The sequence below is a fragment of the Stegodyphus dumicola genome, chromosome 2 (genome assembly GCF_044657685.1).
Source record: "Stegodyphus dumicola isolate Sdum_Otavi_A_Nest chromosome 2, ASM4465768v1".
Taxonomy (NCBI): Eukaryota; Metazoa; Arthropoda; class Arachnida; order Araneae; family Eresidae; genus Stegodyphus; species Stegodyphus dumicola.
The window spans coordinates 146,138,808-146,153,087 of NC_140769.1; the positions used below are offsets into that span (position 1 = coordinate 146,138,808).

General features: G+C 32.9%; 1 protein-coding gene across 9 annotated transcripts in view; it reads right to left on the bottom strand.

Moving 5' to 3' along the window:
- The window catches only part of LOC118203977 (uncharacterized), a 147,941-nt gene that overhangs the window by 97,097 nt on the left and 36,564 nt on the right, over nucleotides 1–14,280 (bottom strand). For all 9 annotated transcript variants that reach the window (XR_015039581.1, XR_015039579.1, XR_015039577.1 and 6 more), the window contains exon 3: nucleotides 10,757–10,972. Coding sequence is in view for 4 of the 9 variants with exons in the window: in XM_085811197.1 (XP_085667323.1) it covers nucleotides 10,757–10,972 (216 nt within the window). In the remaining 5 variants the exon portion in view is untranslated. The remainder of the gene's footprint in view (nucleotides 1–10,756; nucleotides 10,973–14,280) is intronic.

Genomic DNA, 14,280 nt, shown 5'->3' on the forward strand with positions numbered 1-14,280 from the left:
TATTAAACAGACATAATTTCTTATTTAGTTACAAAGTTCCGTTGTTCAAGTCCCATAATTGCTGTGTTGAGAATACCGACTAATTTGTCAATCAAAATTTTTTCGTTTTCAATAACCTCTGGGTCACTTTCTTCACTATCGGAAGCGAATTATAATGAAGAGGAACTTGATTTAAATCATATCAAAGACGGAGTACATCGAGATGAAATACTACACTTAGTAAGGAATTATAAGCCAAATAAAAACATCTGCCCTGAAGATAAGGATAGTGCTGACAGATCAACTTCCAATTCATTGCGCGCCGCGGCGTGAAATTGATAAACAGATTTCGGATTTCGAAACATACTTTCGCTTTGTAGATCCTGTTGAAATTATTTCCTTTTTCCCTCCGATGGAACCAATTTTTCTTTTATTATTTATCGTCTGTTGCCGACTAGGTCACGTGACTGGCGGCAGAGAAAGAATGTAATAACTCTTTTAGTTAAGCTTGAGTGCGACGCTTGTAATGATCTGTTCTTGGTTGCATAGCGGTAATCAACAATTATAATAATTGTTCTTGATAAACTAATCTTGGCCCTATGATGGGAAAATTTATATTATATGTATATTTTGTGCTTTCAATAATGTAAATAATGTACATAAGCTCTTCATTAAATGTTTCTGTGCTTCAACTGGAAGTTCTTATTTCCAAGTTGAGTCTACGTGAAAATGGTATATTAATTCTTGATTATACTAGTATATTCTTGACTAATTTGATGCTCTCCCAACTCGTGAAAAATAGAATCGTGACAAGTTTTTATACGTGTTCTTGGTGCCAAAATTCCCGAACCTTTAGATACTGTGAAATCGAAACTGAATATAGTTGAATATAGTTCTATGCTGGAATAATGGAAGGATACCTGAAAATATCAGGTAAGCCATTTTCTTTCATTCTTGAAGTATTCAACCTTGAAAAATAATGATTGAGTTAAATAAAAGTATTGAATATTTATGTTGTTTTATTGAAATATTACTTGAAAGAATAATACTTCATTGATGCTTGAAAAAAATAATTTATCTTAATCGAAGGAAATTTGTGGACTATAAATATATTGTTTTTAAAGGAAGTGCTTAAAATATTGAAATACTGTACTTTAATTTTTGTTACAATTATTTGTTGAATTTTATAAGGTTATATTCCATTACTTGAAATATGGAAAATATAGACAAATTAAAGTCAAAAAGAGCTGCTATCAGATCTGCAATCACTAAACAAATAAATAAAGCAGATTTGCTGGTAGCAGCGATTGAAAGAACTGACACAGATTCCTTGTTAGAGTGTCAGGATATTTTGTCAGAAAAGGAAAATTCTTTAAATGAAATTGATAAAGAGATAGATAAATTGATTGAAGATAAAGCTGAATATGAAAAAGAATTAAAATCGGTTGAAGAATACTCTCATAAAATTTAGAGTATGAAATCCAAAATTAAGAATAGGTTAAGAAAATGTAAAGCAGATACTGAAGTTAACGTAGTTCAAAATGTACCTGTAACTCCTGTAATCGAAAATAAATTTGTTGCGGAAGTTAAGTTGCCGAAATTAAATATTGAAAAATTCTCTGGTGATCCCAGTACTTATTTAGAATTTATTAACTGTTTCAAGAATGCTGTGGATAACAATGATTCTTTGTCAAAAATAAGTAAATTTCAATACCTGAAATCTCTTTTGACAGGTACTGTATATAATGTCGTATCAGGGTTTGATCTTACTGATGAAAATTATGACGAATGCCTAAAATTGTTAAGCAAAAGATATGGTAGGCGGGATACAATCATAAATTGTCATATAAATAAAATTTTGAACTTAGAGCCAGTAAAATCATCAAATAATATAAGGGGATTTAGAAATCTGTATGATAAATGTGAAATACATATCAGAAATCTCAAGTCAATGGGGGTAACAACAGGTTCATACGGGCATCTACTTTTGCCTATACTGTTAAAATTGTTACCAGAAAACATGGTTCTAGAATTTCATAAGAAAAATAATACAGAAAATGAGTATAAGGTCAATGACCTATTGGAATTTATAAGAGAAGATTTACGTGCCCGTGAGGCCACAATATTAATAAATAATTCTTCTAGTAATAAAATACATGACACTTACACTAATTTTAATTCCAAACAAAAATATAATCAGAACTTTTCTTCTAAGAAAAGTGTTTCTTCGGCTGCTGCCTTGAACACTTCTATAAAAATATTTTGTGTATTTTGTGACTCTTTGGATCATACAAGCTTGGGTTGTAAAAGGTATACAGACCAAGAGAAACGTTTTAAATTGAAGAAGGGAGGACGCTGTTACAAGTGTTTCTTAAAATCACACCTGTCTTCTAACTGTAAAAGTAAATTAACCCCATGTTCGAAATGTGGTAATAAATTTCACAATGAGCTGTTCTGTAATAAATCAGAAAAACATGAAAGTTCTGAAAATATTAACGCAGATAAATCCACAACCTTAGTATCTTGCGTTTCTGAACAGAAAAATAAAACTATTTCTACATTACTCCAAACTTGTATTGTATGTGTCTCTGGTGGTGAAAACAGAATCCATGCAAGGGTTTTGTGTGATAGTAGTTCAGAAAAATGCTTTATAAAAAGAAATTTAGTAAGAAAATTGAATTTAAAGCCTATTAGAAAAGAAAATTTATTAGTATATTCATTTGGCGGACGAAAACCACAAGAATCATCATTTGACGTAGTTTCTCTTGAATTACAAAATATTTCGCAAACAAGCAATTCCATAAATATTGAAGCCTTGGTAGTTGAAAAAATAACTGGCGCTACAGTCAAAATTCCAGACAAAGGTTTGATTCAACGCTTGAAAATGAGAGGATTTAATCCTGCTGATACAGGGCATGAACGGGAAATAACTATTTTACTAGGGTCAGACTTTTTATGGCAAATTCAATTAGATATTGTGGGAAAAATTGGGAAGCATTTATACATTGCAGAAACTATTTTCGGACATACTATTCAGGGACAGATAGAATCAAAAGATAGAAGAATAAATTGTTGTAGTGTATCAGTTGAGAGTGAAAATGATGAACTGAAGAAATTTTGGGATTTAGAAGTCATGGGTATTGTTGAGAATAATGAAAAGAATTCTAGTGATTTAGAAATCATAAATGACTTTCAAAATAATTTGAAATTTAAAAATGGTCGTTATGAGGCAAAGTTACTATGGAGCAAATCTCGCGATTTATTGAGAAACAATCTTGAAGTGGCTAAAAGAAGATTTGCTAGTCTAGAAATTAAATTTAAGTGTAATGAAATGCTATTTGAAGAATACAACAATATTCTCAGGAAACAAGAACATTTAGGAATTGTAGAAGTATCCCCTGAAAACAGCTTGACACTTAATTCTTATTATATGCCTCACCATCCTGTAATTAGAGACGACAAAACAACAACAAAGGTACGCATCGTTTACGATGCTTCTTCAAAATCAAATGATGCTCTTTCTCTCAATGATTGTCTTCACCCAGGGTCAAATCTAAATCCAAATGTTTTGGACGTTATTTTGAAATTCCGCGAAAATAGGATCGCCTTTTCGGCAGATATCGAAAAGGCATTCCTTCAAATATCAATCGCAGAAGAAGACAGAGATTATCTGAGATTTCTTTATTTTAAAAACCTTGATAGAAAAGAGAGTGTAATTTCTTACAAAATGACAAGAACAACCTTTGGTGTAACTTGTAATCCTTTCATCCTTGCCTGCACAATAAAACATCACATTGATAAGTACAAGAATTCTAACTTTAAGACTTTTGAAATGCTTAACTCAAATCTTTACGTGGATGACCTATTTTCTGGAGCGACAACTGTTGAAAAAGCGCTTAATCTATCAAACGAATCTGTTAAAATTCTTGCTGAAGGAGGTCTAAATCTAAGAAAATTCGAAACTAATTAATTCCCTAGAGCTTAAGCAGAAATGGCTTGAGGAAAAGTTAATCTCTCTCAATAGTGATACTCCATGTACATCCTTAAAAGTACTAGGTTTAATATGGAATAATGATGAAGATGTATTAGGACTAGAATTAACACCCTTACTGTCCTCTATAAACACTGAATGTACCAAACATAATGTATTAAAAATAGCAGCCAAAATTTTTGACCCATCTGGATTTATCGCACCCTTTGTAATTTGAATTAAATGTTTATTGCAACAGTTATGGCTTCAAGGGGTACCTTGGGATGAGGTCTTTTCTGGAGAACTTTAAAATGACTGGAAAATATGGCTCTCTGAAATAAAGGAACTTAAAATGTTGAAAATTCCCAGATATTATTTTCATGTACCAAATTTAGACAGGGACACTGTTCAGTTACAAATTTTTAGTGACGCTAATCCGAATGCGTATGGCTCAGTCGCATACTTGAGATACAGAACTGATGAAGATAAATTTGAAACTACATTTGTTTTGGCAAAATCACGTGTTGCACCATTAAAGAAATTAACGCTTCCCCGCCTTGAATTGATGGGAGCACTGGTGGGTGCTAAGGTTGCCAACTACCTGAAAAATATTCTACATATTTCATATGTCATTTTATGGTCAGATTCGGAAATAGTTCTACATTGGATTAAAAGTACAGCTAAAAAATGGAAACCTTTCATTGCTAATAGAATTTCAGAAATACATGAAATTTCAGATCCTTGTTCATGGAGACATTGCAAAGGAAAACTCAACCCTGCAGATCTAATAACAAAAGGTTGTTCTGCAAAAGAACTGATAAATTCTTCGAAATGGTGGCATGGCCCAGCATTTCTTTCGTTACCTGACGGTCAATGGCCAAAACCCAAACTATCAATGTCAAAATTACATGGTGCATCAGAAGAATCTCGAAAATCGGAAGCTATCCTAGTGCGTTTGATCAAAACAGACAAAACTGAAAAGGTTCCACTCATGAATTTGACAAAATTTAGTTCCTTGAAAAAACTTTATCGTGTGACTGTTTAAATTTTTAGATTTATATCAAATTTAAAAGTAGAAAGGAAAAATAGAAATTTTGCGGAAATTTCAGCCGATGAAATCAGTAAATCTGAAAGATTTTGGTTAAAACAAGCTCAAGAAGATAGTTTCCCTGAAGTTATAGAGTCCCTAAGAGAAAACAAGCATATTCCAAAAGATTCAAAATTGTTCGAATTAAATCCCATATTATCAGATGAAGGTCTACTTTTGGTAAGAGGTCGGTTACAAAAGTCAAACCTACTATTTAACCACAAACATCCAATAGTAATCCCTTCAAAACATAAATTAAGTGAATTAGTAGTACGAGACGCTCATGAAAAGGTTTATCATGCGGGTGTATCGGATACTCTAGTGCATATACGTGAAAAATTCTGGCTCTTAAAAGGAAAACAATACGTCAAATCAATCCTGAGTAAATGCTTAATATGCAAAAAATATAATGTACGTCCTGGACAACAAATCACTGCACCTCTTCCAGCGGATAGAGTTAATGAATCTTCACCTTTCGCAATTTGTGGACTCGATTTTGCAGGTCCTTTGTATGTAAAAGAAAATGACAACAAATACTACATTTTATTGTTTACTTGCGCTACTACAAGAGCTATTCACCTTGAGCTCGTAAAAGGCATGAGCACTGAAGAATTTTTACTTGTGTTCCGCAGGTTCGTATCCCGAAGAGGTTTGTGTTCCACTGTGTACTCGGACAATACTAGAACATTTAAAAGAGCCGAACTTGAATTAAAGCAAATGTGGAAAGTGATTAACCACCCTGAAGTTAAAAAATTTTATGCTTCGCATGGAATCACACGGAAATACATTGTGGAACGTGCTGCCTGGTGGGGCGGTTTTTATGAACGTTTAGTTCGCAGTGTAAAAACTAGTTTAAGAAAGAACATTGGGAAATCATCTTTGACTCAAAATGAATTAGAAACGCTTTTGCTTGAAATAGAAGCGACGATAAACTCGCGTCCATTAACATACGTCTTTTCTGATCTTGAAGAGCCCTCCGCACTTACTCCAGCCCACCTGTTGATTGGTAAACGAATCTTGAGTTTGCCAGCTGTAAGGAGGAATGACTTGAATTTACCAGGTGCCAGAGAAGTAATGTTAAAACGTTTCCGTACACGAGAAAATCTAATAAATCACTTTTGGAACAGATGGAAAAAAGAATATCTCCTGTGCTTGAGATCTGCTCATTATACCGGTCAGAAGAAACCATCTGCATTCAACGCAAATGATATAGTACTTGTTCATGATGAAAATTTACCTAGAAGCTGGTGGAAATTAGGAAGAATAACCAAAACCTTTATTGGTAGAGATGGAATGATCAGATCGTGTGAAGTGAAAACTGGTAATTCGGTAATCAAACGTCCAGTGCAGCTATTGTACAATTTAGAAATTGATGATATCAGTAATTGCAATAATCAGTGACTGGTCAAAAAAAAATTTGGACTGAATGACTGATAAACTGATGATAGAAAAAAAAATGTTCTTTTTCATAATGTTTTCATTTATTCATTATTATTTTCCTTGGTTTAATGATTTGTGGTGATCTTGAGAAATGTTAATTTAAATGTTTTGTTTTTTCTATAGTTTCAGAAAAAATTTTCTTGGTGTTAAGAAATTATTGATATAATGTGACTTGTATATGTAAGTAATTTTTTATTTGTTGCTTATTGTTATAGTAATATTGTAATGGTAACTTAAATTTGTGATGAACCTATTGTTCATCGGGGGGGGAGTTTGTTGAAATTATTTCTTTTTCCCTCCGATGGAACCAATTTTTCTTTTATTATTTATCATCTGTCGCCGACTAGGTCATGTGACTGGCGGCAGAGAAAGAATGTAATAACTCTTTTAGTTAAGCTTGAGTGTGACGCTTGTAATGATCTGTTCTTGGCCGCATAGCGGTAATCAACAATTATAATAATTGTTCTTGATAAACTAATCTTGGCCCTATGATGGGAAAATTTATATTATATGTATATTTTGTGCTTTCAATAATGTAAATAATGTACATAAGCTCTTCATTAAATGTTTCTGTGTTTCAACTGGAAGTTCTTATTTTCAAGTTGAGTCTACGTGAAAATGGTATATTGATTCTTGATTATACTAGTATATTCTTGACTAATTTGATGTTCTCCCAACTCGTGAAAAATAGAATCGTGACAAGTTTTTATACAGATCCTTTACATATTAGTAAATATATATCGGAAATTCTATTTGACATAATCGAAAGTTTAAGCTTACATTTACAAAATTGCTCTAACAGTCTGCAAAAAATAATAAGCCGAATCCAATTCGAAGATTAAGGAACAATGCAATCTGCAACATTAACTGAATTAGATAATTTTAGCTTAGCTTATATCACTACACATTAAACGCGTATGCGCACACGCATATTCGCAGTCGTAAAGGTCTTATGTGTACTCGTAAACATCTGCACGCATGTGTGAATGCGACGCATGCGCAGAAAGTTTGTGGCTTTGAGGTCCGGATTATAGATCATTCCGGATTATGGGTGTCCGAATTAACGACTTTTGACTGTACTGTGTTTTTGTAATTGTATATTCAATATGTAAGTCTAGAATTAATGTAAAGTTTCTATGTAAATGTCTTGTTAGGCTGGCATCTGATATAGGCCAACTGAACACCCAGCAGATACAGTAGTGTGGTGGAGCAATACCTGTAAAAGTCACTGACGAAGTCCTGGTGCTCCGTCCACTTTTTCCTGTCTCTGTTCATGTGCTGTGCACCATCTTGCCCTCTACTAGGATCGACATTGGGTGCCAGAATCATAGTGCATGTTGGCAACTTTCACCAAGATTAAGACCCTCACATGGGGGTACCAGCAGCCTCAATAGGGGATGTTTCCTTCATGATGTTCAACACCACAATGGTGTCAGCACCCGTGTTCCTTTATGCCCCGGTATCGTTAACCTCGGCGAATGATGGGCAAAATGAAAAAGGTATCAGGACCTTTTTTTTTTTTTTAATTTGTAAATGCTGGTTAGACCAATCCCTTCGCACCCTGCCGCAGACTCAAAATTCAGAAGCTGCATTGTGATCTAACATTTTCAAATAACTTGGAATTAATTTATGTTACAGACCTTTCCTGGCAACTCCAAGGTTGAAAACTAGGTTGAATTAATTTATGTTGGGTGAAAGAATTCCTCACTTAATTTAGGTGATATTAAGTAAAAAGCACAGCACAAGATTTTGCCAAGTAATTTCTGTGATTTAATCAAAAGTGAAAGAATACTTTATCTCTACATGATTGATGATAACTAGAGGTTCTTACAGAAGACATCTCTAACTAAGATGAAAATTACACTTTTAAAAACTTTTTTATATATTGTTGCAAGCTACAAAATCACAATTATTATTATTATTATTATTATTATTTTACAATAAGTCCAGAAAAGCTAGAAGAAATAAACAATTTATTAGGAAAATAAGCCCAGTTAATAACACACGCAGCACCATAATGGCTATAAATTACTCAATAATGCAGATATTTAGCAGTTTCTCTTTGGCACATAAAATAATGCATAAAGTTCAGAAAATCCTGAAATAAAGTCAGCAAGTTAGGGAGAAATCACCAAAATGTCGCACAAAATTGTCTATCTCAAGTTTTAACTGAGAGCTATTTTTACAATTCCAAAGCCACTGCACTCAAAATTTAAAGATCTACAATTCTATGCAACAAACAAATACTTAAATACAAACCATGTGGCCACAAAATAAAACATAAAATTATTATAAAAACAATAAATAAACTTTCTTAATTAAGTGTTCACTTTTTCCTACTTATTATTCAAAGAACAGTCACTTGTAACAATATTTCTTCAATTAAATTCATTTGAATTTCAATGGAAACATTTGGGAAAGAAACATAGAACCTTAGAAACCTAACAAAAATTTTGGTAATTGTGTAGCATGTGATCTACCGCTTGTAGTTAGTTATTTAATTCTTAAATAGTGTGTGGCATTCCTCTCTTTTATCTAACAACTAAATGTGGAGTAACTTAGTGAACAGCTAAGCGAATAATCGCTTAAGTTCAATAACAGAAAAGTAAAGCTCAAGAAGAGTTAATTATCCTTTATTGTTCAAAATAAAGATATACAGTTGGACCCATTCTCAGGATGTACAGCAAAGCTCTCCACTTGGGCTTAAACTCAAAAGTGTAAAAAATAAGAACTTAACTAATGCTTAACTAAAGAGATGTAGCCGAAGTTAACACAAATCTAACTAGTTGGCCCCTAAATATAGAATTAGCTAGCAAAGCTATGTAGGGCTCGTAATACGGCCAAGCATAGTAACAGCTTAGAGAAATGTGGCCAAAAAGCAAACTCATGCAAGTCAGAAACTCTGATTCTCTCTCCTAGAGTCAGTGGAACTTCGACTTAAATACTACTACCTACACATTTGGATTAAACGCAATTCTGGATTAAACACAATACACATTCTGGTAGAGATATTTAAAAGGAAAAATTGACAGTTTTTTTTTTATTATTTTTATTACGATTATTTGCAGTGTTAAACCAGGTGGAGCAAAATAAAGTGATACAAAGTATTATGAAAGCGAAAGACATTCTCAATAAAAGATAAAATTCAAATCTTAATGAATTTGATGAGAATACTGGTTTGTGAAAGTCAAGATAGAAAAAAAAATTAAACTTAATATTCTTGTACAGAAAGAACAGAAGCAGAAATATTTGGACAGCCGGCTTCAAAGAAATTGCGTGTTCAAGATGGAACGTTTCCTGAGGTCGATGCCATTTTGCTAAATTTTTCATTCAGTGTCATGCACCAATATTCCAGTGAATGGTCCCATTTAATTGAGATGTCAAAAGAAATAGCACTTCGACTGAATAGGTTGCTTTTCAGCTGGATGGCTGCATAAATTTAAACTGTTCAATGAAATCTCATGTCATATAATAAATGGAGAACCAGTGTGTGGAGTTCCTCCCTTTTATCTAATGACTGAGTGTGCAGGAACCTAGTGAACAGCTAAGCAAATAATCGCTTAAGTTCAGTAACAGAAACGTAAAGCTCAAGAAGGGTTAATTACCCTTTATTGCTTAAAATAAAGATGCACAATTGGCTCCTTCCTCAGAGCATACAGCAAAGTCTCCACTTTGGGTTAAGCTTAAAGTGTAAAAATAAGAACTTAACTAATGCTTAACTAAAGAGATGTAGGCGAAGCTACCACAAAACTAACTAGTTGGCCCTTATATATCGAATTAGCTAGCGAAGCGATCAAGGGCCCGTAATACGGCCGCACGTAGTAACAGCTTAGAGAGACGTGGCCAAAAGGCAAATGCAAGCTAATCAGACCTCTGATGTTCTCTCTTGAAAGCAGTGGAATTTCGACCTAAATACTACTCCTACTCATTTGCATTAAACTTGATTCTAAAAACACAATCTGGCAGGATATTGTAAGCTGAAATTAGGATGGATGGGAAAGGAGCTTTAACTTAAAAATAGCTGTTAAAAACTTAGGATAAATCTTGCAGGTGTAACCCAGCTTTCACTGATGCTCTCTCTTGAAAGCAGTGTAATTTCGACCTAAATACTACTCTTACTCATTTGCATTAACCTTGATTCTAAAAACACAATCTGGCAGGATATTGTAAGCTGAAATTAGGATGGATGGGAAAGGAGCTTAAAAATAACTGTTAAAAACTAAGGATAAATCTTGCAGGTGTAACCCAGCTTTCACTGTATACGAACGTAAGTTACTTACAGACTGCATTGGAGCTGCAGATATTATTGTGGGTTGAGCTCCTTTGTTTTCCACAGCCTTTCCTTGCAATTGTAAACTGATTCCAGCAGGAGCACCACCAATACTTTGGATAGTGGGCTGAAGAGTTAAATTTCCTGGAAGAAACATGTGTTGCTGCTGAGGGGCATATAGATGCTGCAAGTACTGGCTTTGAATTGGCTGCTGAATAACCTGAACCTGGAGAAAATAATTTATAAAAAGATCAATATATTTTGCAATTAAAAATAATCGAACTAACAGATTTAAAATTTTCCTTCCAACTATTTACTATAACAAGTATGTTATCTTTGATTTAAATATTATGTCTTGATTTTGTATATATACGAGGGCTATCCAGAAAGTAGATTACGTTTTGGAATAAAAAAATAAACAAAGTATAGGAAACAAATTTTATTATATACAGATGAAAGCCACACTCAAATACTACTTTTCTACATAGTCACCATACAAATTAAGGCATTTATCGTAGCGATGTACGAGCTTGGAAATTCCTTCGTCGAAAAATTCGGCCGCCTGCGCCTCCAACCACTTCGTTACCTCTTCTTGCCTTCCATCTTGCACAAAACTTGTGGTAACCAAGCTTTTCGCTGATGATTTCGTGCAACAAACTTCGCGAAATTTGTGGAAAACTCAAAGAAAGTTCCGTTATTGTGAAATTTCGATTTTCACGGACTTTAGCATCGACTTTTTCGAGAAGTTTGGCGGTCACTATGCTGGGTCTCCCACTTCGATCTTCGTCGTGAACATTGGTTCGGCCATTTTGAAATCTTATGACCCACTGACGCACTCCACCTTCAGTGATAATGTTGTCCCCATACACTTCACGAAGCTGCCGATAGATTTCTATCGGTTTACAGTTTTTTGCAGTCAGAAACCTTATTACTGAGCGCACCTCGCAGCTCGCGGGATTTTCAATTAACGCAGACATTTCAAACCGTCACAGTATCTGAACGGAGCACAGCACGAACCTCTCACTAGCACGGCTAGATGCAGACTGAGCTGCGCAACGCTCTGACCCCAAGATGGCCGCGCTAGCCCCGCCCCTAGCGGACACAGACGGAAACGTAATCTACTTCCTGGATGGCCCTCGTATATATATATATGTTGTATGATCTTAAATTCATTTAGTGCGAAAACAAATTACTACTACTTGCGCAATTGCTGCAAAGTTAGTTAATAATGATTTATTTCCTAAACAATATTGTTTGATTGATTATATTATCTCCTACGTTTAATTAAAGTAGAATGATTTTAAAAGAGTGAATCCATACTGGTAAGTTATATTTTGAAAGATGTTTTGAAGTAATTTGAAAGCAAAATGTTAATAATGTTTTAACGGGGACTGGAGTTAAATCATCATATATATACATATATAAAGAAAGAAATTTAGAACCAATTTTTCATGAAGATCAAGTATGAAATTCAAATGAATTTTAAAAAATCCTATAAATGTAGAATTACAGTTATTTTAAAATATAAAAATTAAAATAAATCATCACAATAAAAACCAAAAAGAATATAAAATAACAAGAAAGAAAAATCCAATCAACTTGTCAAATTTAATTATGTTAACAAATCATAATTAAATTCGAAATATATTAGATACAGAATTTCCGATAAAAAATATACTGAAATGCTTCAGTTATTTTTTTTACTGAATTTGTTAATAATAATGAATTATTATTCACAAAATTCTTGTTAATAATAATGAATTATTATTCACAAATTCTTGCAAAAATTCTTAGAAGGATTATAATAATGAATTATTATTAACAAATCAAATGTCGAATTTAATTACAATTCCCCTTCCAAAACAAAATCCTTGCATTTCTGTATCCAGAATTAGCTGATGAAGCATTTCAGTATATTTTTTATTTTAATAATCCACCTGGATTCCTCTTCTTTCTTGATCTATTCTTTTTTGCTTTTCTTTTGATGTTTTATTTTTTAATTTTTACATTTTTAAATAATTCTAATTCTGCATTAATAGGATTTTTTGACATGCACTTAAATTTCAAATCTTTGGTCTTTGTGAAAAATTGGTTTTAAATTTCTTTCCTTATATAATTACTGATCAACTTTCAGCGACACAATGTGAAAAAATTCTTGGAAGGATTATAATTTTCCTTTTAAAACATTATCTGCATTTCTATACACATATACAAAAGCAAAAAATAAAAATTAAATCAAGAAATATGTTATAAAATTAATTTTAAATATTGAAAATTCCTTCGTCTTTCTTAAGCAGCAGCAAAGAATTTTTCAAGAAAGAATCATGTCACTGAATTATATAAGGATGATGTGAATTCTTCAAATAATCAGAAGAAATTTTTAAATTATTTAAATCAAAAATGCAATAAAGTGAATTTTTAAAAATAATTCATTAATTTTAATTAATAATTTAAAATTAAATTATTAAATAATAATTTCAAATTAATTTTAATTATAATTTCAAATTAATTTTAATTAATCATCAAGATATCATCTGCTGACACGTCCCAAAATAAAATTTTAAAATTATTCCAGCGATAAACATTATAAAATTATCTCGAGTAAGAAACTGATTATCTCGAGAATAACCATTGGGTAAATCAAATGCAATGTGCTAAATAAACATAAATTAAATTTTGAATCAAAGGAAAAGCAGAACTATTAAAAGCTTTACAAATCAAAGCAACTTTTGTAAAATAAAAGCAAAAATACTAAGTCAAAATTTTGATTAAATGAATTTATTCAGAAAAATTAACCAAAAGTAAAATAAGGATTCAAAGCGAAATTCAAATAAAAGTAAGGATTCAAAATAATAATTAATAGAGTAAAGTTTCCAAATTGGGGGGACAGCGGGCATTTGCTTATAACTGCATTGGCCACTCCTAAGGCCAGAAGTGGTGGCCATCATTGTGGAAGCACCATTACCTCTTATGAAAGCACAGACAATTTTACATCCATGCCTTCTCAGGGATTCGAACCCGGGCCCTTCGGTAACACAATCAGGCTTCCCTAACCACTATACTGTCTAGTGGGCTGGGGGGGATACATAAAAATAGAAAAAGGCATTACAGTCAAAAGTCGTTAATTCGGACACCCATAATCCGGACCTCAAAACTACAAACTTTCTGCCCATGCGTCGCGTTCACGCATGCGCACGGGCGTTTAAGAGTGCACGTAAGACCTTTACGTCTGCGAATATGTTTGTGCGCATGCGCGTTTAATGTGTAACGGAGGTATAAGCTAAGCTAAAAATTCAGTTAATGTTGCAGATTGCGTTGTTCCTTAATCTTCGAATTGGATCCGGCTTATTACTTTTTGCAGACTGTTAGAGCAATTTCATAAAAGTAAGCTTGAACTTTCGATTATGTCAAATAGAATTTCCGATATATATTTACTAATATGTAATTTGTATCTACAAAGCGAAAGTATGTTTTGAAATCCGAAATATGTTTATCAATTTCATGCGGGGATTGGAAGTTGATCTGTCAGCACTA